This window comes from Physeter macrocephalus, chromosome 18 (assembly GCF_002837175.3).
Source record: "Physeter macrocephalus isolate SW-GA chromosome 18, ASM283717v5, whole genome shotgun sequence".
Taxonomy (NCBI): Eukaryota; Metazoa; Chordata; class Mammalia; order Artiodactyla; family Physeteridae; genus Physeter; species Physeter macrocephalus.
The window spans coordinates 2788237-2812046 of record NC_041231.1 but is presented as its reverse complement, the minus strand read 5'-3'; the positions used below and the strand labels follow the sequence as shown (position 1 = coordinate 2812046).

The window sequence follows — 23810 nt, the reverse complement described above, 5'->3', positions numbered from 1 at the left end:
TGGCAGCCCTCCCCCCCGCCCCCGCGCCCCCAGCACCTGGTAATCACGGATGTTTCCTGTCCCCATGGTCCTGCCTTTTCCAGGACGTCATTTGAAAGGCATCCTGAGTTCTGTAGCCTTTGTGTCTGGCTTCTTTCACGGAGCAGAACACATTTGAGCTTCATGCATGTTGTGGCCTGCGTTCAGTAATTTGTTTCCTTTTAATTGGAAAGGATAAAATGTACCCCAGTTTGTTTATCTGTTCGCGGGCTGATGGACATTTGAGCTGTTTCCAGTTTTCGGCTGTTATGATTAAAGCCACCCTGATTACTGCCGTCAGGTTTTTGAGTGGTCATATGTCTTCATTTCTCTGGGGTAAATCCCTGGGATGCTGGACCATGGGCTAGATGCACGTTGACCTTTCTAAGAAACTGCAAACTGTTTTCCACGCTTTGCTCTGTTTTTTCCTTCCTTCCATCTGAGTCTGTTTCCATCATCCGCGTTCCCATCAGCACTTAATACTGCCCGAATCATATGCCTTAGCCGTTCTAACAGGTGTGTGGCCCCTTCTGTGGCTTTAATCTCATTTCCCTGGTGACCGATGACGTGGGGCATCTCCCTGTGTGCCCACTTGCTGTTGATATGTCTTTTTGGACCCAGCGTCTGTTCAGTTTTTGCCCATCCGAGTAACTGGGTCATTGGTCATGTTAGTGAGCTGTAAGCGTTGCTTATATATTTTACGTATAAGTCTAGATATTAGATTTCAGGGATGAGGTTTGTGTTTTGCAACTATTTTCTCCCAATCTGTGGCTTCTCTTTGCTTTTCCTTAACAGCATCTCTCAAAAGAACAGAAGTTTTTAATTTTGATGTAGTCCAATTTTTCAGGGTTTTTTTTTTTTTTTTTTTTTTTTTCCCTCTCCAAGGTTCATGCTTTTTGTGTTCTGTCTAAGAACTATTTGCCGGATCCAAGGTTACCGAGAGTTTTCTCCTATGTTTTCTGTGGATATTTTATAGTTTTACATTTTATATTTAGATCTGTGATCCATTTTGAGTTTAATTTTATATACAGTGACAGGTATGGACGGAGGTGAAATCTTTTGTGCATGTGGTTATTCAGTTCTTCCAGCTCCTTGTTTCCATCGAATTAGTTTGACACCTTTGATGAAAATCAGTCGACCATCTGCGTGGCTCTGTTTCTAGACTTTCTAATCTGTTCTGCCACCATCACCCTGCCTTGATTCATGTGGCTTTTATCGTAAGCCTTGAAATCAGGCTGTGTTAATCCCTCAATTTCGTTCATTTTCAAAAGTATGTTGGCAATTCTAGTCCTTTGCATTTCCATCTTAGGATCGGTTTGTTAATTTCTACCCCAGAATCCTGCTGGAATTTTGATGAGCGCTGCGGTGAGTCATTAGGTGAATTCAGGTATCAAACACATCGTAATAAAGCCGAGTTTTCTGAACACAACGGATCTCTGCGCCTCTTTAGATATTTGTAAATATCACTCATCTGTGTTTTCTAGTTGTCAGGGCACAGATCTCACATGTAATTTGTGAGACTTGGTACCGAGTATTTCTTGGTTTTGAAGCTACTGAGATGGTATCGTTTTCTCAATTTCATTTTTGGATTGTTTGTTGCTAGTATGTCAACCTCGTATCCTGTGCCTTTGCTAACCTTATTAGTTCTGGAAGCTTTTTTTGGGGGGGGGGGGGGCGGGGTATTCTTTAGGATTTTCTGTGGAGATGAGCATGGTGTCCCAAATAAAGTCAGCTTTGTTTTTTCCTTTTCAATCTCCGTGCCTTTTATTTCTTGCTCTTGTCTGATGCGCTGGCTGGGACCCTTTTCAATCTTTCTGTTTTTTTATTTCTCTTTCTTGCCTGATGGCCCGGCTGGGACCTCCACGATTGGATTTGGTCGTGAGGAGAGAGCAGTTGTCCTTGTCTGGTTCCTGATCTTGTGGGGAGACAAGTGGTCTCTCCCCCTTAAGCATGATCGTAGTTTTGGGGTTTTATACGTGCCCTTTATCTGCCGAGGAAGTTCTTCTTTTCCTAGTTTGCTGGGAATAGAGCATGTGTCGAGCGTGGCTATTGGATTTCGTCAGACGCTTTTCCCGTATCTATCAAGATGATTCTCTGTGTTTTCTGACTTTTAATATGGTGAACTATACTGACAGGTTTTCAAATGTAAGCCAACCCTGAATTCTTAACATAAAGCCCACTTGGTCACGATGCACTTTAAAAGAATATATTGCTGGGTTTGATGTGCTAAAATTTAGCTTAGAGTTTTTGCCTGTGTGTTCACGAGGGATGCGTCTGTGGTTTGCTTGTAACACCACTGCTCTTGGCGTTAGGTACCGCCGGCCTCGTAGGCTGCGTTGGGGAGTGTCCCTGCTTTTCGGTTTAGGCAGAGCTAGTGTAGAATTGCTGTGTTTCTCTGTGGGTGTTTGGTAGAGCATGGGAAGCCATCTGGGCCTGGAGTTTTCTGAGTGGGAAAATTTTCTGTTAGGAATTCAATGGCGTTCGTAGATCGGGGCTATTCGGGTTCTCTTTTTCTTCTCAGGGAACTTTCAGGAGTTTGTGTCTTTGAAGACATTGTCCCCAAGGAGCCGGAGCCCCAGCCCAGACTGGGGACAAGACCGTCTTGTGATGGGTGTCACTCCCGGGCGGCCTAGGGACCGTGGGGTTGGTAGCATCCGCACGCAGCTGTCTGAATGCAGGGGGCCTCCTGGGTGACCCGAGAGGGGACACCAGAGGGCTGGTGGTCTTTGGCCCAGAGCTGCTCCAAGCCCCCTCCCCATCCCCATGGCTGCTGGCTGCCCCAGCTCCCTGGGGACAGGTCGCCGTCGGGGCGGGGGGCGGGGACACGGGGGGCTGAAGGTCAGACTTTCGCCGTTTCCTTCCAGTTCTGGTCCCTGGGAAGGCAGCCCCTTCTCTGAGGAGCGAAATCCAAGCAGCCAGCTCTCGAGTCCCCGGCGCGTCTGCCTTTGTGTCACACTCTTACTTTGTAAACTTCGGCCCTAAAACAACACACGTCGTCTGAAGCTGCTCACGTATCAGCTCTCGAAACAGCAAAATCCGGGCACAATTTCCTCTCAATCCCTTAAAACATTCGTGAAAGGAAAGAAAAAAAAAAAAACCGTTTAAATTCACGGCTGTCATTAAAATCTCTAGACGTGCAGCATCAGAGCAGGCCCCCAGCTGTCAGGACACAGCGGAGCGGCCGGGCGCAGCGCACACGCGTGCATGCTCGGGCGCACGCGCGCACGCACACGCGCGCACGCACACGCGCGCACGCACTCTCGCGCACACGCGGGTGGGAGCAGCCGGGGTGCAGCGCCGCGCTGGGACCGGATCCGCAGGAAGGCTTTTCATCCCCGAGTCTCCGCTGTGGTCAGCTTCTAGTTCTGGGTCAGTTCTGCAATAACACGCTTTGAGAAGCTCGGCAGAGAATTCCGCCCCCCCCGCCCCCCCCAGCGCGTGGTCCTCCTCCCGAGCCGAGTGGCCAAGGCAGCGATCGGTGGGGCGGGGCTTCTTGGGGGGTTCCCAGCCCTCAGCAGTGGGGTTCCTGGGCTGAAAGTCAACCCTGTACGCGCGCACGCACACGCGCGCACGCACACGCGCGCACGCGCTCTCGCGCACACGCGGGTGGGAGCAGCCGGGGTGCAGCGCCGCGCTGGGACCGGATCCGCAGGAAGGCTTTTCATCCCCGAGTCTCCGCTGTGGTCAGCTTCTAGTTCTGGGTCAGTTCTGCAATAACACGCTTTGAGAAGCTCGGCAGAGAATTCCGCCCCCCCCGCCCCCCCCAGCGCGTGGTCCTCCTCCCGAGCCGAGTGGCCAAGGCAGCGATCGGTGGGGCGGGGCTTCTTGGGGGGTTCCCAGCCCTCAGCAGTGGGGTTCCTGGGCTGAAAGTCAACCCTGTGTAGCTGGCCTGTGGACAGAAACAGCGCTCCCCGCCTGGGGAAGATGGGGAATTTGCTTTAAATGCGTGTAGAGCTGGCTGCCGTGGGCACGGCGGCCTCCCTCCCGCCCCCGCCAGCCACTCCTGTCTGGGGCTCAGGACCTTCCTCCCCGAAACCCCCACCTGCCTTTCCTCCGCTCCGAGCCCCGGTGCCTCTCCCGCCACACCCTCTCTTCCCACCCGGGGCCTTGGCTTCTCTTCTGCTGGCCGCCAGCATCACGAGTTTTTCCACGGAGCGGGAAAGGGGCGGCCGATGTTCCGGGACCCCTTCCCAGGAGGACAAAGCTTCAGGGCCTGCAGCCTGGACGTCCCCAGGGACCCTTGGCTTGGCCGTGGTGTCAAGCTGGAGCCCCCGGCGCCACTGCCGCCCCCTCAGGCCAGGAGTTCGTGATCGAGGTGCAGGGGGTTGGTATCTGAGGCTGGGAGGGGGCCTCTCCCCCAGCTCTGGTGGTTCGGTGGTGACCAGGGACATTCCTTGGCTTGTGGAAGCATCACCCTGATCTCTGCTTCCCCATGTTCACATGGGATTCTCTTGTGTGTGTCTGTGTCCTAATGTCCCCCGTTTATAAGGACACCAGTCGGATTGGAGTAGGGGCCCATCCTAGTAACCTCATCTTGATCACATCTGCAGTGACCATGTTTCCAGATAAGGTCACATTCTGAGGGGTCAGGACTTCAGCTTACGAATTTGGGAGGGACACACGTCAACCCCAAGTGGTGCCCGAGTGGGGCAGACTTGCTGGGCGAGCGAGGTTGGGGGCCATTCTGACCTGCCCCTGTGGGCGTGAGGGGCGAGTGGCCCTCAGGGACTGTTGTCGCCCGTGGCTCTAACGGCCCAGTCCAGGTCCTGGATTTGGTGCTGTGCTCAGAGCCCGGGACTCAGCCAGAGTGAGATGGGAGAGGTTCCTGTGCTCCGGGCCTGCATCCCACTGTGACAACGGTGACCTCGTGACGGGAAACCAGGCGGCTTCTACTATGATGAGAGGACTGGGCGGTAGAGGAAGCTGGTGGTGGGGACGGGCCGGCAGACCCCTGTGAAGGTGGTACCGAGGGGAGAAGGGGGCTGAGGGGCAGGGGAGGGGCTGCAAAGGTGAAGGCCCAGGGAAGAGGTGGCCGCTGAGGACAGAAAGGAGGCCGTGTGGACATAGCTGCTGCCCCAGCCCTCTGTGCTCTTCCCTGAGCCCCCAGGAGGAGGGCGGCCTCGGGTTTGGGCTGGGCATCGAGGTGCCCAGCAGGAGTGTGCCGAGTGGCTCACAGAGATGTCACATGCTCTCAGGGGCAGGCCCGTGAATGTGCATCAAGGACGTGGTCCACACAGAGCGCCTGGCACACAGTAGGTGCAGCTGGATGGACAGAGGATCGGGCTCTGGTGTTCCCAGCATCGGGAAGATGGCAAGCTGGCCCAGCAGTTCTGGGGAGCGGGGGGTCACTGTGCTGGGACCGGGATGAATAAATGAAGGAAGGAAGCGAAGGATGGGTTGTTTCCTTCTTTTTATCTGCTTGGGAGGAAGACGTTCCCAGATACCTAAGTGCAGGCACGGGGAGAGTTTCGCCTCTTGAAATGTGGAAACAAAAACCAAATAACGAATTTATATGGTTTCCAGAGTCGTTGAGATTCTGAAGCCTGGTGGGTCCTCCATCTCTCATCGTCACAGCAGGCAGTTGCCAGAGTGGCTGTAAGGAAGGAAAGCAGAATCCTCACAGCATGCAGATGTCCCAGAATGAAGTCATCACTTGTCCTCAGTCCTGTCCCAGAGACCCCGTCTGCCATGCCTGCTCCCTGCCACGTCCCCACCGTCTGTGTCCGACCACAGGATGCTAGTTGACTGCAAGGTGAAGTTAGCGTTCTCACAAAAGGTGCAGGGTTTCATGGGGTCTACGGAAGCAACATTGGAGATACTTTATTCACCCACAGAGCCACTGACAGGAACAAAGTCACGCCAATTCCTGCCTCACTGGGGAGACAACCGTAGGGGAAACTCTACAGTGGAAACTGTTCCTAGGCCGGAGCAGGTTTGGTTTCGAGTTAAGGAACCAAAGGATCACAGTGATGGGATGGAAGGGTTCGGTGAAACTCCCAAATTCTTGAATAAAAAGGAAATGGGTAATATAGTGATCAACTTGACGACTGTGAAGAGAATGAAAGAAACAAACCAAGTGAAATAGCAAATAGACAGTAAAGGGGAAAGAAGCCAGACCGTATCCAATTTTACACTAAATGTGAACGGCTTGAATGCCTCTGTTAAAAGGCAGAGACTGTCAGAAGGGTTTTTATTTTTAACAAATACATTGTTCAGAGGAATTCAGTCAAGCAAACTGGTGATGACAGTTGAAAAATGAAGGGGTGGCCAAAGTGATGCCCAGCAAGTTCACACAAAAGGAAAAAACAGAAGCAGGGTGGACAGCATCAGGGTCCGTGCTGAGACCGGCCTGGACGAGGCGCCATTTCTAGGGGAGAAAACTTTTATGCATCAGAGAGCACAACAAGGTATGTAAAGCAAGCGCTATTGGAAATGCAGGGGTTGACTGTGATACGGGAAATTTTAATGCATCTTTCTCAGCACAGGATGATTCTAGCAGACGAAAAGATCAGTAGAGACACGACTGGTTACACGTTGCAATTGTGAGCGATTTCAGATTCCAACAGTAAGCCCAAATAAGTCCCTGTTACCTATAGCCAGGCAACAAGCATCCCCAAATGTGCCTCCTTCAAACAACCATCACGAAGAGCTTAAGGTCCGTGGGGACGGCTCCCCTCTGCCCTGCCTGGAGTCAGCTGGGGCTACGGGCCCCAATTCAGGGGTGGTGGGCCGCGTGGTGGAAGGCCCTCTTCCCCTGGGCCTCCCCGGGGCTGCGTGTCTTCCTCACGGCTCGGTTCCAAGAGACGGGAGGCGAACAGGCCTGGGGACTGTCACCCTGCCCTCTTCTTCTGTCTAGCGTTCACAGAGCCCAGGTGCAGCGGGAGGAGAGGCAGACTCAGGACCACATTTGAAAACCAGCGCTATCGCTTCGGATCCTCATCACGGAGGTGTTTTATTTGTTTACGCCCATGGAACACTTGTAAAGACCAGGCACTTTATGTGGCCATAAAAACACCTGACACACTTTGAAAAATTGAGACTTAGCTGTTTACATTTTCTCATCAAAGCCCAATACAATTAGAAATAAATGGTTACAAGGTCACCAAAAAGGCTTGACTATCTGGGGATTAAGCAGCGCTCTCCTACGCGGCCATCAGGGAGAGGAGGCCAGTGGGGAGCATGCAGGCCGCGTTCAGTGATGAAAGCAGCCCCTGTGCGTGCAGGAGGGCGCTCCCCGGGCCCCCGTCCGGGCCCAGCGCCGACAGGGGACGTTTGTCGTTTCCACGCTCTTGCCCACGTCGCTTGCCAGTGGCTTCGTTGTCTTCACAAGTGCATCTCCCCAGGTGGTTGAAATTCACTCGTGAAAAGCAAATAATGATACAGTAAAACATATAGGTTATATTTTGTGTAAACACACACACACACGCATTTTTCTTTTTTTTTTTTTACCGAATGCCTCCTGGGTGCCCACCGTCTGCCAGGCACCCTGGGGTTGGGGGACGAGCAGGCTTTGCTTTGTCAGAATCTACCCAGACCACCACCCGGGGGCCCTCTTCCCGGCCGCATCTGCCTCTCCCATGCCAGCCCAGCGTTGGGGCACCGAACCGCATCCACCCACTGACCTGGGGTCGCCCAGGTGGGGAGGAAGCGGGCGGCGCTCGGGCACCCCCGTGTCGCTGGTCCCAGGGCTGGAGGCACCTCCTTAAACCACCTGCAGCTCGTGTGACTTTAGTTGGGTTGGCACCGGCAGTCCACGTGAGATTAAAATTACCTCGCGCCGCTCTCCTCCCCGCCGCAGGCGGGCGGCCTTTTTCCAGAGGCTGAGCCCGACAGCCTGCGATGCTGGGAAGGATCCGGCCCCCACGAGAACGGGCCCGAGAACGTGCCAGGGCACGGTGTGCCCCAAGGCCCCCGTGTTGCTGAAACCCCCATCACATACCCGCTCCCTCGGGGCTCGGACCCATTTGCTGTGCCCGGAGTGACAGGCGCTGGGGTTTGCAGTTACTTGCAGAACTTCGGACAGAGGACGAAGGGGGTGGTGGTGGTGCTGGAGGGGCCTGGACTGACCCCCACTGCACCCTTGCTCTCCACGGAGCGGAGTCCTGAGTGGCTGGCTTCAGGAAGGGGTTGCTCCAGGGACGCCCTTGTGCTTTGCCTGTTCCCTGGAAGAGGGTTTCCTGGGGAGCTCGTGGTGGAGGAGGTGCCCCTGTGGGAGGTGGGCCATCCTTGGCCCTGCCCGGTGGCCACTCAGCCTGTGGAGTCGTCGTGAAGTGTTCAAATGTGGCTCCCGTGAGGCTGGGGTTGACGGCACACGGGGGAGCCCAGGGGGCCTGACCCTCTCTGGGGAGGGGATGCAGGCCCATCAAGGAGCAAGGAAACCCCACCTGGAGTCGCCATGCGGCCCTTTGAGCAGCAGGTGGGCGCCTTGTGGGCTCGGGACTGGACTGGGCTTCTGGGGTAAAGATAGGCCCGGCCTTGCACAGACAGCTGAGGAGGTGGCATGGGGAGGGGTCCCCCGGGCTGGGCTGAACGCTGCTGCCTGGTCGGGGAGGGGGGACACAAGCTCAGGACAGGAAAGGAAGCGAAGGGTTCAGCATCTGTCAGACGGGGTCTGGGCGCCAGTCAGGAGGGCCGTCTGTGCTGTGAGACCCGTCTGGGTTGGGCCCTCCTCTGGGCCTCCCCACTCAACACGACCCTGTCTTCTAGATCCTTCCTCCCCACAGCCCGAGGAGGCCTCCCCACCTGTGCTGGAGACGGCCTCCCCACTCAACACGACCCTGTCTTCTAGATCCTTCCTCCCCACAGCCCGAGGAGGTGGGTCCCGCCAGCACCCGCATTTCACGGACGGGGTCACTGAGGCACCGCGGGCTTGAGGGGCTGACCCGGGTCACCAGCCCTGGGCGTTTGGTGGCCCTGGATCTCACTGTCCTGCGGGAGGGTGGACTGTTTCGGGGGCCCGGCCCACCCCTCTGTCCCAGCGTGGATGGCCCTCGGGCCACAGGGCCACCCCCTCCCTTCTCCCAGCGCCTGGCCCACCGACCCTGTCACGGCCACCTCGGGCCGCTGGGACCTCGGGCAGGATGCGGAGGGGCCCGGGGGCAAGGTGGTGGCTGCGCATCCAGGGAGGCCGTGGCACCGGGGGACACAGCCTAGCAGAGGGGCTCCCCACGGGTCAGGGGGAGTTGGGTGGGGAGGGGTGTGGGGGTCAGCCCCGCCGTGGGTCCTGGGAGGACAGAATCCCGGCCCCGTGCAGGGCCACAGCACGCGCCTGCCCCAGGCCGGGCAGCTCCGGCTGGGCGGAGGTGCTGGTGTTCCGCAGTGGGGGGAGGGCGGCCAGCTGTGCCCAGCACATGTCACCAGGAGGCCCATGGCCCTCGCATGGGTGCGCGGCTGGGAGCAGCTGGCCTCAGGCAGGCCCCCGAACAAAGGGCCTTTGAGCAGCATGCACGCCTGCTCCGCGCCCTCCGGCCAGCTGACCTTCCCGGGAATGCCGGGGCCGGCCCCCTCTGTGGCTTATCGGGTCCCACGTGGAGGTAGAACAGCTGGCCCTGGAGCCCGCCGACCGGGCTCTGTGCTGGGGACCCCAGCCCCCGCCATGGGGACACCTGGCCAGGGCCAGGCGGCCCGCACCTCTTCCAGAGACCTCACCCTGGTCGCCTGCGCCCCTGGCCCTGACGGGTGACGTGGTCTGGCCCCCAAGTCCACCCCTCCTCCAGGCTTCCCCATCTGTCTGGTGAAATCCTGTTTACCCCAGAAAGCACAGGCATCCTTCTCACCCGGAAGCCTTCGAGGGACCAGGAGCTCCCGCCGTGGGTCCCCCGGGCCCCATCTCTGAGGTGCCCACGTCTGGCACCCACAGGGCCGCCTGGGAGGGTGCCGTGCCTTTTGTCCTCGACCCCGATGCCTGCTTTCCGTCGGTCCCCACCCTTCCACCCCACAAAGCTCAGCGCTGAATTCCCCGCAGTTAACCTTCCGACTCTCTTTGAAATTGATTTTTCATTATGAAGATAACAGAGCAGTGACATCTGAGGACCAGGACGATAGATAACGCTAAGGATCCAGGAGGCTTCCTTTATTGTTTAGCAAAAACAGCAAAACAGACCCTTTCGTCCGAGAAGCTAGGCTCTGGGCACAGGCAGTGCGTGGGCCTTCACCTGCAGGCCGGCTCGCTATCTGTCCCCGCGGGGCTGTTCGCAGCGCTTCTGAGCCAGGCGATGCGGGCAGGGCCGAGCCTCAAAACACATCGGGCTTTAGACCGCTTTCCCGATGGATGAGGAGGATTCACGAGCTGATACAAACGAAACAATAGATAAGACGGCCGCGTGGACCTTCACCCTTCTGGGGGTTGGGCACTGGTGCCACGGGGATTACGAAACGCCCAAGGAATCCGCACCCTTTCCCCTTTGTGTACCGGGGCTGGAAAACCCAGATAAGCACCTGCCTTTCTGAACCTTTATCTTGGCTCTCGGGATTTGCGGATCTGCTGTTGACTGCCGTTACCCCAAAACGCCGAAGGCGGGTGCGGGCTGTTCCCCTTACTTGTAACTTGGCCGAGCTCGGGGGTCCCAGCGTCCGTCTGCCCGACGGCAGGGCCTCCTCGCGCGCAGCGAGCAGGGCCCTGCGCGTCCTGTTGGTAGCCGGTGCCCTCGGCCCAGCGCCGCGCTCTGTCTCGGGGGTTCAGTGCCCGCCCGTGTCCAGTGCGGCCTGGCCTTTGCGCTTCGCTTCCTGCACTGTCCTCCGCTGGGGACGCGGCTGCACCCGAGTGGCCTTTGCAGGCAATCACTGTGTGCTCCGTTTGCTCTTCTGACGGTGAACTGACAATGGACCACAAAGATTAAGAGCCAGAGGCTCAAGGACGGCTGTTTCTGCCCGGCGGGGCCGGCCCCAAGGTCCAGGCAGAGGCCTGAGCGCAGAGCGCCCGGGGGCAGGGGACGTTTGTGTCGTGGAAAAACACACGCGCCACACAGGTCACCATTTTCAAGTGCATTTAACGCGTTAACAACGTTGTGCCACCGCCGCCTCCGTCTAGTTTCAGAACTTTGTCGTCACCCCGAAAGGGAACCCTGCACCCGTCAGCAGGGGCCCCCATTCCTCACTCCCCCAGCCCCTGGCAGCCACCGAAGGGCTTTCTTTTTATTGAAATTGGGGTAAAATACATAGAGCACACAGGTTACCATCTTAACCATTTTCAAGTGCACAGTTTGGGGGCATTAAGTACATTCACGCTGTTGAGGAAACATCACACCATCTGCCTCCAGAAGTTTCTGTCTTTCCAAACAGAGACTCTGTCCCCATTACACACTGTTGAAACATCACACCATCTGCCTCCAGAAGTTTCTGTCTTTCCAAACAGAGACTCTGTCCCCATTACACACTCGCTCCCCTCCCCCAGCCCCGGGCCCCCACCGTCTACTTTCTGTCTCTGTGGATGGGACTCCTCCAGGGACCCCACGTGGGTGGAGTCAGACAGCATTTGTCCCTCTGTGTCTGGATCCTCTCACTGAGTGTAGCGTCCCCAAGGTTCACCCACATCACAGCCTGTGTCAGAATTGCCTTCCTCGTGAGGCTGAGTAATATTCTGTAGTGGGGATGGACCTCAGTTTGGGTATCTGTCCATTCGATGGACACTTGGGTTGCTTCCACCTTTTGGCTGTTGTGAATAGTGCTGCTGTGAACACGGGTGTGCAAATACCTTGGAGATCCTGCTTTCTTTCTTTTCTTTCTTTTTTTTTTTTTTTGAGGCTACACCCAGAAGTGGAATTGCTGGATCACATGTGATTCTATTTTTAATTTTTCGAGGACCCTCCACACTGTTCCACAGTGGCCGCACCATTTTACATTCCCGCCAACCGTGCGCAAGGCTCCAGTTTCTCTGCGTCCGCGCCAACACTTATCTCGTTTTCCTGATAGTAGCCGTCCCGATGGGTGTGAGGCGGTGTCTCGCTGGGGTTTCGATTTGCGTTTCCCGACGACCAGTGGTGTTGAACATCTTTCCGTGTGCTTCTTGACCATCTGTATGTCTTCTCTAGAGAAATGCCGATTCAAGTTTCATACCCATTTTTTAATTGAGTTGTTTCTTAGGCACTTTGTTTTTTAAAATAATTCTAAACTTTACGAATAATGCTGCCAAGAGCCACCCCAAACCCCGCTGCTTGTGAGACACATGGGAAGCCCAGGACCCGCTGCTCTGAAACTCACAGAAGGAGGGGCACGGCCGCCAGTTGGGGGGCTCGTGGCTGCTTGGGGCCCTGACGTCTGAGTGCCTGGTCTGCTTCCCGCAGGCCGGGGATTCTCGGGCCTGTGCCCCGGTCTTGGCGCCCGGCCGGCTCACAGGTCCCTGGTCCATGAGGCCAGCTGCAGCTGGGAGGCGACCTTGCTTTGTCTGAGGGACAGTGGCCAGGTGGGAGGGGGCCCTTCGTCCCTCTGGTGACTGTGGTCTTAGCGGAGATCCCTGACACGAGGACGGCCCCTTCTCCCCATATCTGTGGGGCAGAGCTCAGGGCCGTGCTCCGGCCGGTATCCTTGACCCCTGCTCACATGCGGGCATGCAGGCACCACGTGGGCTTGCGGACAGGGGCCTCTGGGCTGACTCTTATCAGTGGAGGGGTCAGGTGTGATGGGGGGGGCCTGAGCGGACCGAGAAGGGTGTGGGGAGCTGGGGGGCGGGGGTGGGGAGGAGCTGGAAGGACAGCGTCCCAGACCGAGCGCTCGGGCCCAGCTGGGGAGGGGCGGGTGCCTTGGGCCGGCGGCAGGCTCTCGGGTGGCCCAGGGCGAGCCCTGACCCTTAGTGTGGGCCATGGGGCCAGGGCGAGGCTTGAGCTGGGGTGTGGAGGCAGGGGCTGAGGTGGGCAGGCTCTGGGGGGAGCTTGAGGCCTCTGTGTTCCCCTCCGGGGCTTGCTCCGGGCCTGGTCTGCAGAGACAGCCGAGCTGCAGGCCTGCCCCTGCCGGCTGGAGAAAACCCAGGGCGAGGAGGGCGGCCAGGGTAGGGGTGCGGGAGTCATCCTTCTGCGTCTGGGTCACTGAGGCTGGAGGCTGGTCCCCCTTTCCCCGGAGCTAAGAGGAGGCGGCCCTGCCATTCCGTGAGCCCGCTTTGGACTGGGGGTGCTGTCCCCTGAGTCAGGGGCAGCTCCACGGGATGACTTGGGGGTCAGCCCTCTGGCAGGCCCCAGACTACTGGCCTCCACAGATGGACAGTCCAGCCCAGTCAAAGCCCCCAGAGCAGCCCCCAGCCCAGGGTGGCCCAGGCCCCTCTGGTGAAAAAATGCCAGAGTCCCTGCAGGTCCAGAACTTGGGGCCAGCCTGTCCACCCTCCCGGCACCCAGGTCAGTGGACAGGTGGCTCCAAAAGATGGTGGCGGCCGGGGCCACGCGGGGGCCCTGGAGGTCCCGGTGAGCGGCGGCCAGTCCGGAGGCGCCGGCCTTGGCCCCAGGTGCCACCCTGCCCAGCGCTCGAGGCTGACGGTGTGGGGGTCATTTCATCGCGGAGCAAACGTGTGCTCCGCCTACCCCGGTCCGGGCTCTCTCCCACCCAGCATGCAGGCGGTGCCACATTAATGCACAGCCCGGCCTCGAGCTGCATTCCAGACTCAAACGGGATTTGGGGATTAGCGTTATTTTAAATTATTCCTATGCCTCACCCCTCCAGAGGGAGAGTCCCCCAGCCCCAGCCCGCCAGCCCCAAGAGGGCAGGGGTGGCTCTGAGCCCGAGGCCAGGATAATGTGGGGGGAGGGGGAGACACAGCATCGACAGCCAACCCTGGGAGTTACTTATTTATCTGAAGGTCTGTTGCAAGCCTGAACTGCAAGCTCTTTCCTGATGTTTATAAGATTTCTACCACTTCTAACATGCTTAGGACGTGGCTGGAGAAGGTACTTAAGTGACAAAATAATGCGTCAAAATAAGAACAAACCTGCGAAGTGATTGGTCAGCCCGGTGGTGTCTGGATTTGAAGAGCTGGGATGGAGGCTCTGAGGACTGCTCTTTGGGGACTCTTGTCGGCCCCCTTCAGGGCCATCAGCAGTCCGGTGACCCCTCCTCTGTGAAGATGCCAGCACTGGTGTCTCAGCTTCGGGGACCCACAGGTGGTGGCTCTGCGGCCCTTGTCGAGATGGCCAAACCCTGGAAGCCGGACCCTCCAGCCGCTACCCCCCTACCCCGTCGTTCATTGCTAGGGCCTCCTGTCTGTCATCTGGTCCTCACACACACTTAGGACCGGCCGGGCCAGGATCTCGGGAAACACACGCCCGAGACGAAGCCCTGGTGCCAGGGAGCCCTCGGTCACTCGTTGGCCCGTTCGGTCGTTTGTTCGTTCATTCATTCATGCACTCACTCAGCAGATCCATGTCCAGGGCCAACCAGGGCAGGCATGCTCCGGGGCCGGGGAGAGGGCGGGGGGCAGGTGAACACGGCCCCGTCCCTGGTGGGCTCAGCCGCCCTCCAGCTGAGGACAGAGGTGGCACCAGCACGACCCTCTGAGGCCACAGAGCCTGCGAGCGTCCACCCTCCCTCACTCTCCACCGTCCCCCACGTGCCCCCAACCGTACATACCCCCACCCTGAAGAACTTGACGTTGCGAACCAAGAACTTTCTTGCAAGAGGAAAGCGGTAGATTTCCCACATTTTCTCCCATTATCCCCCGAGCTTGCCCCAGACACAAGCTGGATGGTATAAGTGTTCCATCCTAATTATGGATATTTGGGAGCCAGTGTCCGGTTACCCCCTCCTGGTGGGCTCCCTGGTGGGGGAAGGCAAGGCCGGGCATGGGAGCAGGGCCTGCCACCTGTCACCCAGTGGGAACAGAAGTCCCCAGACAGGGCTGGGTTCCCTGGGTTGGGGCGGGGTGGGGACAGGGCAGGGCACCAGCTGGAAGTGAGCTGACAACGTCCTCAGGTCCATCCACGCTGTAGCCTGTGCCAGAGCTTCCTTCCTTTATAAGGCTGAGGAATATCCCGTTGTGTGGCTGGACCACATCTTGTTGTAGCTATTCAGGGGCCCTTGAGATTGCGTGTGAATTTGAGGGCTTTTTCTGTTTCTGCAAAAATTGTCATCAGGGTTTTGAGAGGGATTGCATTGAGTCTACAGATCACTTTGAGTGGCATTGACATCTTGACGGTATTAAGTCTTCCAATCCATGAACGTGGGATGCGTTTCCATCCATTTGTCGTCTTTCATTTCTTTAAACGATATTGTTTAGTTTTCATTGTACAAGTGTCCCACCTTCTTAGTTAATTCATAGGTACTTTATTCTTTTTGATGCTAGTGTAAATGGCATTGTTTTATCATTTCCCTTCCAGATTGTTCATGGTTTGTGTATAGAAATGCAACTGATTTTTGTGATCAACTTTGTATCCTACTTTGTTGAACTCATTTATTAGATCTAACAGGTTTTTTGCATGGAATCTTTAGGGCTTTCTACACATAAGACTGTATCGTCTGTGAACAGAGATGATTTTACTTCTTCCTTTCCAATTTGGAAGCCTTTTATTTCTCTTTCTTGCCTGATTGCTCTGGCTGGGACTTCAGTACTCTGTTGAATAGAAGTGGTGAGAGTGGGCATCCTTGTCTTGGTCCTAATCCTGGAGGAAAAGCTTCCAGCCTTTCTCCGTGGATACGATGTTCGCTGTGGGGTTTTCATACATGGCTTTTATTACACGGAGATAGTTTCCCTCTATTCCTAGTTTGTTTACTGTTTTTATCATGAAAGGGTGCTGAATCTTGTCCAATGCTCTTTCTGCATCCGTTGTGATCAGGAGACCATGTGATTTTTTTCCCTCCGTTCTGTTAGTGTCACGTATCACGTTGGTTGATTTTCATGTGCCCAACTGTCCTTGCATTCCAGGTATAAATCCCACTTGGTCATAGTGTCTCGTCTTTTTTCTGTGGTCCTGAATGCGGTGGTGGACCTGGGCCTGTCCAGGCGGGCGACGCAGCAGACGGGGGCCCAGGCCGCCTGCTCTCAGTGGGCGCACGGGGGAGGGGGAGGGGTGCACGGGGGAGGGGCGCGAGGTGAGCTCACACCCCTCCGTCCCCGCAGGAGATCGTCCTGGTCGTGTTCTTTGGGACGGAGTACGTGGTCCGCCTCTGGTCAGCCGGCTGCCGCAGCAAGTACGTGGGCATCTGGGGCCGGCTGCGCTTTGCCCGGAAGCCCATTTCCATCATCGGTGAGTCACGCCCGCCCCCCTGGAAGCTTCACCCCGAGGTTTCCTGGCAAGGGCTGAGCCCCCTCCCCCAGAACCTGGCAGGTGGACCCCCATCACGAGCACTATCGGGCAGACTCCCTCCTCTGCCTGTGACAGGGCAGGATCCCAAGGCCAGTGGGGTGACCTCCCAGGCCCCCCGCACAGGAGCCAGCCTCAGCGCCCAGGTCCTCTGTCCCAGGAGGCTGCTCACAGGGCAGGGGGTCTGGTCAGGCCCAACACAACCTGGGCGTCCACTGCCCTCGGCGGCCTGCGAGACAGGGCTGGGGAGGTAGGCTCGGGTGGCCTCTGCACGTGCCTGGGACGGAGGGCCTGGTCTCCCCGTTGAGGTGTCTCCGTGTCCCCGCTGTTGGGCCCTGTCCCGCCTGAGCGCCAGGCTCCTTGCTGGTGTCCAGCTGCCAGGCTGGTGACGGTGGCGCTGTCCCCTCCAGACCTCATCGTGGTCGTGGCCTCCACGGTCGTCCTCTGCGTGGGCTCCAAAGGGCAGGTGTTTGCCACCTCGGCCATCAGGTAGGCGGGGCTGCGGGCTCCCCGGTGCGGGGGGTGAGGGCGGCGGGGCCTTGTGCTGGGCGTGGGGCAGGAGCGCTTGCTCACTTCAGGACTCAGGCTGGGACCTAACCGTCTGGGGCCCTCAGTCTGCTCATCTGTCAACTGGGGTGATGCTGGGGCCACCCCCAGAAGGCGGTCTGGGGGCCAAAGGAATTGAGAACCGTACAGGTTTAGCTCCGGGCCTGGCGTGCTGCCCCCACCTTGACCCTGGGCTTCGGGAGGGGGGAGGGGCGCACGGGGGGGGAGGGGCGCACGGGGGAGGGGGGAGGGTGCCCAGCGACCTGTCGTCCGCAGGGGCATCCGCTTCCTCCAGATCCTGAGGATGCTGCATGTCGACCGCCAGGGGGGCACGTGGAGGCTGCTGGGCTCCGTGGTCTTCATCCACCGCCAGGTGGGTGGTCCGGCGGGGCGGGGTGGGGGGGAGGGCAGGGTCTCGGCCCAGCCTCGGCCTGAGCCAGCAGGGCCGTCCTGCCCCCCACCTGAGGGGCCAGTGTCCCTGCCAGGCAGACGGTGCCCACGTTCCTCAAGCTGGGACAAGAGACTGTCGGGCAGATGGAAATTCAGAAATGCACCATGGAAAAGGGCCCGAGAGGCCCGGAAATCTAAAACGGGGCAGATCGTGATCAGCCCCGTGAAGGTGGAGGTGGCTGACCCGTACCCCTCCGTGAGGCCCAGCCCTGCATCTCACCGAGGTTCTGCGGGAAACAGAGCTGGGCCGGTGGTCCAGGGCACTGGCCTCGCTCCCGGAGGCTGAGACCCAACGTTGCCACTGACGAGCTGGGAAAAATAAGTTATTTCTGAAGTCCGATGTCTGCATGGGAGACATGCTGGCATTTGTGTCAACTTGGTGGGAAGTGTTGGGGCTTTTGCCGCCGGCAGGCCCCACGGCCTGTGATGTCTGCCCGGCGCGGGTGCGCAGGGGCCCCGGGTGCCCGCGGGCGCCGGCTGCTCACACCTGCTCTGCCGTCTCCCAGGAGCTGATCACCACCCTGTACATCGGCTTCCTGGGCCTCATCTTCTCCTCCTACTTCGTGTACCTGGCCGAGAGGGACGCCGTGAACGAGTCGGGCCGGGTCGAGTTCGGCAGCTACGCGGACGCCCTCTGGTGGGGGGTGGTAAGTCGGGACCTTCGGGCCACGCGGCCACTGCCCCCTGGGCCTGGGCGGGGCGGGGCCAGGATGTCGCCCTGGGGCTCTGGTTTCTCAAGATCTTATGCCTCGAGACCACCCCCCCAAACGCTTGAAGCCCCGCCTGGGCACAGGTTTGTAGTTGGACGGGCGGGCGGCGCAGGGCTCCGCGCACAGAAGGGCCCCGCGCTGGACGCGTAAAGCCCGACAGTCACCATTGTGGGGTCCTTAAGGTTTTTATCTTTGAACTTGCCGTTTGGGAGGGAAGTCTGCCGGGACCGAGAACGACTGTGCAGGGGGCACGGCCGCCCACGGCCCCAGCTCCCGCCTTCCCCGGGGCCGGGTCCTCCGCCACCCTGTGCCCCGCGTCTGTGAGGTTCTGTGCTGGCCCCTCAAGTATCCCTGCACCAACGAGCGTGACTTTGTAGAGCAAACAAAAGCCGCCATGACAGGTCGGGATATGCTGGGAAAAAGGAAAGTGCTCCCACGTTTTGACCACACATCTGGCCCCGCAAATTCTGTAGCCGGCCCCGGGCAGCGGTGACACAGAGGTGCCCCGGCTTCTGTCCTGGGGGCCTGGAGGCTCCCTCGCCTGTGAAGTTGGGCTCCTTGGGTGTGCCGTGTCCCCCTCCTGCAAGCACCCAGCACCCTGGCCTCAGCCTGGAAGTGGCCAGGAGCGTGGGCTGGCTCCTTCCAGGGATCAGGCTTGTGGTGGGGAAGGGAGACGTGGGGCGCGGGGGGCGGCACTTGGACACGCTGTGGGTGGTTGCAGGGGTCTCCGCCAGCTGCAGGACGTCTGAGCTGTGTGGCCCCCGGGGCCTGCTCACCACGGAAGCCCAGCATCACTGGTGTGTGGGCCTCAGGGCGCAGAGGACACCCCTCAAGAAACCCTCTGCTCGGGCCTTGTGGGGAGACAGGTCCTGGGCTCTCAGTTGCAGGGTGGCCAGCAGCTTACCGGCCTGGGAACAGCACGTGCGGGGGACCCTGAGGCGGCCCAGACAGACCCTGGCCGTGGGGGGAGGCAGGGGTGCAGCCCGAATGCCCGCTCCGTGGGCCACCTCTGGGCCGTGGGCCGGCCCTGGCTCTCCCCCTTCCCCGTGGGGTGCGCTTGGGTGCCAGGGGCTAGTGCCTGGGGTCCAGCACAGCCTGAGCAGCAGAGTTGGTGGCACCGGCCCCGCTACGAGCTGCCCGAAGCTGAGGGTGGCGGTGGGAGCCCCTTTGAGCTGGGGGCTGGCGGGGGCTGATGTCCAGGCTCGCTCAGCCAGGGAGAGGAGAGGGTCGCAGGCTGCACGAGGTTGGGCCGAGGCCACGGGGCAGCACCACGTCCAAGGGGTCCCGGGTCCAGGCAGTGGATGTGCCGGGCCCCGGCCACGTCTGTCCCTGACCTGCTTCCTTCCGGATGCGGGGTAGGGGTTCACTCTCTCCCCAGGTTCCCCACCAGCCTCCCCAGGGAGCCCCATCCCGGATGGTCCGGGTGGGGCGGGAAGCTGCTCCGTGCCTCCACCCGCACCCCCATGAGGTCCACACGTGTTGGGGGAGGGGCTCCTGATATCGGCCGAGTCAGCGTTTTTTCTGGAAGCTTCCAGTGTGCCAGGCCGCCCAGGGAAGGCAAGCTCTGCCGGCCCCCCTGCAGGCCTGTGCCTCCGCGGGCCCTGGCGTGGCAGCCCCCCGCCCATGCCCCCGGCAGATTCGGTGGGACAGCCCAGCGCCGGGCAGGGGAGGGGACGCGTCCTGGCGGCAGGCAGGTCCTGTGGAGGGACGGGACGCTCAGAGCCAGGAGGCTCCCCGGGGCCGGATGGCGTGGTGGGAAGTGCATGGGTGACGGCCCGCGGCTCGGCTGATAAGCGGTGCTCGGCCTTGGCGCCGGCCCCCGCCTTCCCGGCCGCTCGGAGCTGCCCCCGGCCCGGCCCCTGCGAACGCCGCTCCCGCTCGCACACCTGTGCAAACATCCGCCCGCCGGCCGGGAAAACGGCCCCTTTGTGCCCGGCTTGGCACCGGTGCCCCAGCCTCGCCGTCAGCTGCGGCCCCGGCCTGGCCATTGTTCCCGCGGGCCCGGCACCCCCGCCGCCCAGCTCCAGGGCAGACGACTCCCATTCACAGCGGTGGCGCCCCTGCAGCTGTCTAGGCGGGTGGAGCGGCCGCGGCTCGAGTTATGGGCTGTGCTCCTGGCGCATCCCGGACAAACAGCTCAGGAAGCGCGAGCCAGAGCAGCCTGGCTGGGGGCTTCGGAGCCAGCTGGCCGCTGCGCCTGACGGTGGCTCTGCCTCGCTGTCCTCTGCGTGCCTTCGTGGGCCACAAGGGGAGCGAGCCCGGCCCTGCCATGCCCCGTGGCTCCCCGTCCAGGGCGGACAGACCAGGGTCTGCCTACCGGGTGGTACAGCCACCAGGCACCTGGCAGGGAGAGGCCCGCCGGCCGGGCCACTGCCCAGCACCACGCTGCGTCCACGCCAGACCGGCACCCCTGGCTGGATGCGTGGGACAGGCCCGGAAATAGGGCGTCTGGGCCGCTGGGATGGGCCATCTACTGTGTTTCCTCTGCGGAGCCAGGGCAAGGGGGCGGGTTCCCGTGGGGAGTGGCCACTGCTGCGTGTGGACCCGCCGGGAGGGCTGTAGGTGCCACAGAGGTGGCCCCAGCATCCTCAGCATCCAGGCTTGGCCGGTGTTTGCTGGACGAGTGAATGAATCAGTTGACGTGCCCGTACAGCGGTTCTGTCCGTGGCCCCCAGGACAGCGGGTGCATCGGTGTCCTGGGGCGGCCACAGCAAAGTCCCACCGACTGAGTGCCTTGAAATAACAGAACTGCGTTCTCTCATGGATCTGGAGACCAGCGGTCCGAGATCAAGGGGTTGCAGGGCCGGCTCCCTCCGAAAGCTCTGGCGGAGGGTCCTTCCCGCCTCTCCCAGCTTCTGGGGGCTCCAGGTGCTCCTGGGTTTGTGGCCACACCTTCTGTCTCTTACCAGGACACTGGTCAGTGGGTGCCGGGCCCACCCAGGGAGCCCAGAACTGAGGAGATGTCCTCTCCAGATCATTAACCCAGTTGCATCAGCAAAGACCCTTTTTTCAGGTAGGCTTGTGTTCTGAGGGCCTGGGTGGACGTGGGTTTGGGTGGACACCCTTCAGCCCAGGACCGCGCCGTCCCAGGTGGACATCACGAGAACGTCTATCCCCTCACCGAGCCTCAGTTTCCAGGCTGAGGGTCCCCTCCGCTCCCGCTACCCCAGGTGGGGACGCCTGACTTGGATGTGAGAGCTCCCCCCTCCCCCCGAGTGTGGCGCCCCATGCCTGGCTGCCGAGGTGCTGGGGGGGATTTAAGACTTTTTTCTTTGCCTTTGGAACAAAATGCGTTTGTTTGTGTTAGAGTTTGAGCGGAGGGAAAAGCAGGTTTCGCAAACACGGGCTCCTCTGTTTAGTGCCCGGGGGTCTCTCAAATCAGGAGGCTGCCGGGCTCTGTTTACCCCCTGCATCTAAATTTAGAATTTAGAGTGGAAAAGCCTAGAAGCCGCCCCTGCATTCAGCCACCGTTTAAAACAAGAGTCTGGCTCCTTAGCTGTTGGCTCCAGAAGGTTCTGGCTCTCCAGGCCGGACTGCATCCTGGTAGAATGAGGCCCAAAGGGTCTGGGGGCCGAGTGGGGGGTCTGGGTGAGGACAGGGCCTCCCAGATACTCACATGCGAGGCCTGTCGGCACCGCCCAGCGGGTGGAACCAGGGTCAGGACTTCATCTGGAGCTGGGGAATCCGAGGCCCTGTGGGCCCGGGTGGTGGGGGGCTGGGCCCCCAGCCCTTCAAGGCTCTTCCTCTGCTTGGACTCCATGCAAAGCCCAGGGGTGCTATGCAGCTAAGAACAGAGGGTCTCCAGGACCCCGGGCTGCCACCTGCCCCCATCCCATCCTGCACCTGTTGCCAGTTGTGTATGGGGCTGGGACCGTGGGCTCTGGGAGCCCAGCCAGAGAAGGGCCTTTACGACTGGGTTTTGCAGGATGAGTAGGGGTCCACAGGGCAGGTCTGCCTCTCTGTACTTACTGCCCGCTGAGGGACCCCCTGGGGCGATTTTCTTACACGGACTCAGCAGGCCCAGTGAGGGGGGTGTTCAGCTCTTGTCATCCGGGGTAAGCACCTTGCAGCTTCAGCTCGAGGGAGAGAAACATGGTCAGCGTCAGGAACACAGTGAAACAGGAAGTAGTGGGGTAGAACGGGCGGGAGCATGGTGGGAAGCCATCCTGCTCCACTACTGACCTGTTGAGTGGCCCTGGGCAGGTTAGCCCGCCTCCCCGGGTGTAAGCTGGGCGCCTCTTTTCGTGATCTGGGGAGGGTTGTCAGGACACAGAGAGCCCGGGGTATCTGGCGCCCAGCGCGGATGCAGCAAAGGCTGGCTGTGAATTTTAGGGGCTGTTACTGGCCACGGTTCTCTTGGCGGTGCCCCCAGGCTGGCCGACAGGCAGTGACCCCCCAGCCACCTAATCCACACTCGAGTGTTCGTGGCTGCCGCGGCCCGGTCACAGCCCTTAGCCCTGCTGGTGCCCAGGGTCCGGCTCTGCCCCGGCCGGCTCCCGGCCTCTAGCACCTTAACTCACAGAGCGGCCCCTCTTCGCACGCGCGTGTGCACGTGCGCGCGCCTGTGTGTGCTGGCCCTTCCTGGCCCCCAGGGACCCGTGTTTCCCGCCAGGCCGGCAGTGGGGTGCAGAGGGGTGGGCGCACCATGCGGCCGCGCTGGGGCCAGGGCAGGGCCTGTGACCGCTCTGTGCCTCGGTTTCCCCATCTGTAAAATGGGGGGCGGCAGGTCTACCTCTGAGGGCCGACGTGGGGCTCCCCGAGGGGACCACGATCCAGGGAAGGTCGCGACTCTTTCCGTTGCTTCCAAGACCTTCCTTGGAGGACTGGGGCCTCTTGGACGGGCCGGTCCTGGGCACCGGGCGCATCCGGGCAGTCCGGCTCTGCGCTGGGCACTGGGGCACAGTGGGGGGCCAGCCGCCCGGGGGTCTCGCTCTTGGAGGCTGGGTCCTGGTCGGTGGTGGTCCACACGCCGTGATTTCCCTGGGAGTCGGCGAGGGCCCCCTGAGGAGGACACGTCGGAGCTGAGCCCTCGAGGCAGAGTCTCCTGCGTGAGGGGCCGCGAGCCCGGCCGCGCTGTGGGGTGGGCACGGCCTGGGCAGGGCCCGGGGTGTCCACAGCATCCCGCCAGGCGCGGTGTGAAGCTCCTGAGGCCCCTCCCGAGGAGGGAGAAAGGTCCTGACCCCGTCCCCGCGGTCCGCGCCCTTTCCCCGTGAGTACAGCGGCCAGGGCGCCGAGGAGCCCTGGGCCCGCGTGGGTTTCTGTTCGTTTATTGACTTTTTCCTTTCTGAAAGGGAGTGAGCCTATTTGGGGGTATGTGTTTGCTTTTGTTTTTCCCCAGAATTTGCAAGCCTGGCAGGGTTGTCCCCTCGGCCCTCGTGTGCCGGCCTCTGTCCCCTTCACGGTGTCCCCTGCAAGCCTGGCCGGGGTCTCCTGGGGCGGCCCCACGATGGCCGGAGCTGCGGCCCGGGACCGCTGCCCCCACCCTTTGCTGTCCTGAGGCAGTCCTGCCACCCGCCCAGCCTCCCCTCTGTCCACACGGCTCCTCCCCCGAGGTGCCCTCTCCCTGGCTCCGTCCATCCAGCCTCCTCTGGGCAGGTTGGTGGCCCGAGGCTGGGCGAGCCCCAGACCCCTCGGCGCGGCAGCCTCTAGCCCTGGGCTTGTCCTCCGGCTGTCCCGGCGAGGAGCCTGGGGGTGAGCCGGCCCCGGTTTGCTGCCAGCTCCGTCACTTAGCACTGGTGAGACCCCCCCGCCCCGGCCTCAGTCTCTCCCTCTGGCAGATGGTCCCGAACTCACAGCATGGTCGTGAGTTTGCCAAACGGAGGTGCCCGCCCCCCACCCCGGTGCGAGCCCCCAGTGCCCACGTTGGCAC

The 23810-nt window shown here is 60.3% G+C and overlaps 1 protein-coding gene across 2 annotated transcripts in view; it reads left to right on the top strand.

Moving 5' to 3' along the window:
- The window catches only part of KCNQ1 (potassium voltage-gated channel subfamily Q member 1), a 364341-nt gene that overhangs the window by 84571 nt on the left and 255960 nt on the right, over window positions 1-23810 (top strand). For both annotated transcript variants that reach the window (XM_024133313.3, XM_028478569.1), the window contains exons 3-6: window positions 16052-16178; window positions 16646-16724; window positions 17058-17154; window positions 17738-17878. In XM_024133313.3, the coding sequence (XP_023989081.1) occupies window positions 16052-16178; window positions 16646-16724; window positions 17058-17154; window positions 17738-17878 (444 nt within the window). The remainder of the gene's footprint in view (window positions 1-16051; window positions 16179-16645; window positions 16725-17057; window positions 17155-17737; window positions 17879-23810) is intronic.